The sequence below is a fragment of the Formica exsecta genome, unplaced genomic scaffold (genome assembly GCF_003651465.1).
Source record: "Formica exsecta isolate Colony F162 unplaced genomic scaffold, ASM365146v1 scaffold186, whole genome shotgun sequence".
NCBI classification, from domain to species: Eukaryota; Metazoa; Arthropoda; class Insecta; order Hymenoptera; family Formicidae; genus Formica; species Formica exsecta.
The window spans coordinates 852-4210 of record NW_021849169.1 but is presented as its reverse complement, the minus strand read 5'-3'; the positions used below and the strand labels follow the sequence as shown (position 1 = coordinate 4210).

At 28.8% G+C, this 3359-nt stretch overlaps 1 protein-coding gene across 1 annotated transcript; it reads left to right on the top strand.

Moving 5' to 3' along the window:
- Positions 1 to 127: 127 nt before the first annotated feature.
- On the top strand, positions 128 to 2531 carry LOC115233723. The gene is made up of 3 exons (XM_029804276.1): positions 128 to 522; positions 867 to 1023; positions 2466 to 2531. Exons 1-3 carry the CDS (start codon positions 128 to 130, stop codon positions 2529 to 2531), a joined length of 618 nt encoding a protein of 205 aa, XP_029660136.1.
- Positions 2532 to 3359: the final 828 nt, after the last annotated feature.

Sequence of the window (3359 nt, the reverse complement as noted above, 5' to 3'; positions counted from 1 at the left end):
TTCATTGTGTATTATCAACTGCTAAAAACTATCTTATGTACATCATTATGTGGTCGTAATCAGTGCTACTAGAAAAAATGTATTCTAGTCGAAATGTCGAATTAAATTTCAGTATTTGATCTCGGAAATGGAGCATAATTTCAAATACGCAGATGCATACGAGAAAGAAGTTTATCAGCGATACGTCGACAAGTGTAAAGTGTTTTATGCAGGCTCTACCATGGTGATTTTCTTCACTGGGATTGTATTAATAATAACGCCGTTGATTATGCCAGATCAGATCTTACCTATAGAAGCAAAATACCCTTTTGACGTGAAACATGAACCAATGAAAACTATTGTCTTTCTGCATCAAACCATCGTTATTTGTCAGGCTTTTTCGAATGTTTGTCACTGTTCTCTTATCGGTCTTTTTATATGGTTTACTACGGCTCGTTTCGAAATCTTGTCGCATCAATTTCGAAGGGTCACCGGTATTTACGATATCATCGCAGGTATACGACAACATATAAAACTGTTAAGGTAATAAAACAATGTTTTTCTGTTCTATTTCAACATCCTTGATCTTTATATTTAATTATTTTTATTAAGTATAAAAGCTTTTATAAGACATATAAAAATTTATCCTTTTTTACTAATTCTTATTTAAGTCATTTAAATAAACAAACCAAATAAAAAATGAACGCGTGTGCACAATTTATAAGAAATAATATGTAAACCATAAATTATATATATATGAATAATATATTTTTCGTATAAGTGACACTTTTTTGTCGTAATTAATTTATAATATTAACTTTTTTGATGAATTCGATTAACTTGTTGATCTTAATATTATTCTAAAATTTTTTTTGTTATTACTAGAGCACAAATGTTGCGCACGCAATATATGAATCGCTGTGGTACAATAAGGACGCAACTTTTCAAAGAAGTCTATTGTTTATTTTGTTCAGAAGCCAAATACCAGTAGTCGTCTCAGTTTCCTCTATGTTACCAGTTTTATCATTAAATTATTATGCTTCGGTAAAATCTCAACAACTAAAATATTGTCCTTACACAATTTATATAATATGAAAAGATTTTAATAATATGGGAAGATTTTAATAACTTTAATTCAATAACTTATTTTTATATTTTGTTAAATAATAGACTTTCCAGTAAATTAGGTAAAACTGCATAAAAGATAACACACCTCCGATTTAATCGCCACTTAAATATGTTATAGGGGAGGTTTTTCTGAGTAATTCCCCCCAAGAAATAAGTGGGAGATGACATTGGTTTAGGTTTAGGAGATATAACAAATTGAAGTTTCACACTTTTAATGCTTTTTCTCAGGTATTATAAAATAATATTAGGAAAAGTGAAGTTTGTGTACGTTGTATTTGTTAGAGCAGATGAAAAGTTTGTATTTGATAGAGCAGACGAAAAAGTATTTATTTACATTTACTGAATAGATACACAGTCATGGATATTTTATCAATAATGTGTTTCATTATTTCTCGCAGTTCATTAACAGCTTTTAACATGTGACTATATGAATCTCTAATTGTAAGTCATGTCTCTAAAAATATTATTTATTGAATACATTGGCGGGGGGAGGGCGGAACTCCTCTTCCTGCACCCCCAACCCAAAAGAATTATTTTTTTTCCAACCCAACTTTACTTTTAAAACTGAAAATAGGTTTGGATTAGATTATATCTTCCGGAAGTGGAGCCCCTCCGTAGAGAGGGCGGAACCCACTGTGACCACGCATATACTTTACAACGCGAAGCGAGGTACTCCATAATTGTTGTGTGGATGGGAAAGTATCTGCGTGGACGCAGTAGGTTTCGCTCCCCCGTAGAGGAGGCTCCACTTCCGGAAGATATAACTTAATCCAAACCTATTTCTGATTTAAAACTAAAATTTATTATTAACTTATTCTTACTTTCAACAAGACTTAGAAATTCGTATAGTTGCATGTTGAAAGCTTTTAACGAATTGCGAGAAACAAGTGAAACACATTATTGACAAAGTATCCATGAGTGTATACCTCTCCCGTAAATGTAAATAAACACTTTTTTCACGTCTGCTCTACACAAATACAACGTAAACAAACTTTATTTTTCCTTATTTTATAATAGAAGAAACATTAAAACTATGAAACTTTAATTTGTTATACCTCCTAAACTAATGCCGTCTCCCACAAATTTCTTGCAGGAAATTACTCAAAAGAACCTCCCCTACAACATATTTAAGTAGCAATAAAATCGGAGGTGTGTTACCTTTTATAGAATTTTACAAATTAGAAACAAAAATTAATATGTACAGATATATTACGTTTTCTTAAAACTATTTCAAAAATATATAAATATTATTTTAAGTCATAAATCTTTGACAATTTTTGTAAAAAATTTTATTGTTATTCATATATCTTCCATATTAAAGCGAAAAAATACTAATGTTCTTATTTTGTATATTTCAGTACGTATCAACAGCTTTCTCTTATTTAATGACATTGCGAGTAATATTTATACAACCGAAAAATTAAAAAATAAATCTTCTTAATTTACATGGATTGCTCCAAATTCTATAGAGAGATCACTATATTTTTTTCATTGGAAAGCGTTTTAACATTAGTAAAAGCAAATATGTATTTATATCTTTATTAGTGAAGATTAATTTCTCAGAAATATATGTCTTAGAAATAAAAAAGTTTTGTATATATCAATTGCCTGTTTTGTAGCCTCTTCAAATTTAAAAACATGAGACAGATTTAATATTATGGTTTATGCAAATATAATACATATGGGAAGAATATAAGATAATCTAAAGTTAATTTTAACTTTAGATACGAGCTGTGTTAAAAATATAGACGTCCGTGCTGTATAAAAGTATATCTCTGTATTATTATCCGATTGTAAAATTATTCATTTTATTCTTTATTCAGATTTTTTTCAACCAAAGTTTACTGACTAATAGAATAGAAATTCAGATCTCCTCGTATGATACCCAAAAAATGCAGTCCATAATCCAGTGTTTAGTAATCTCGTATTAACAAGTTATCATAAACAAATAATATTTTTGAAAATAGTTTTGAAAAGTTTTTTTTTAATGCATTTATTAGACATTATATATCAGTTGCAAAAATAAATAAATCAATTATTAAACTTCATTAAATATAAGTTTTATACCTTGTGATGATATAATCATATTTATCTTGCAGATAAATATAATACTTCTGCGCAAGTATAATGCAAAAATTGATACCGACGCAATTCATATTTCTTTACTTGTATCAGTAACAGATTTAATGTTCGCGGATATGTTTTAATCTACAATGGATTAGTCAAAAGATTCTAAACGTTACTTCGTAATC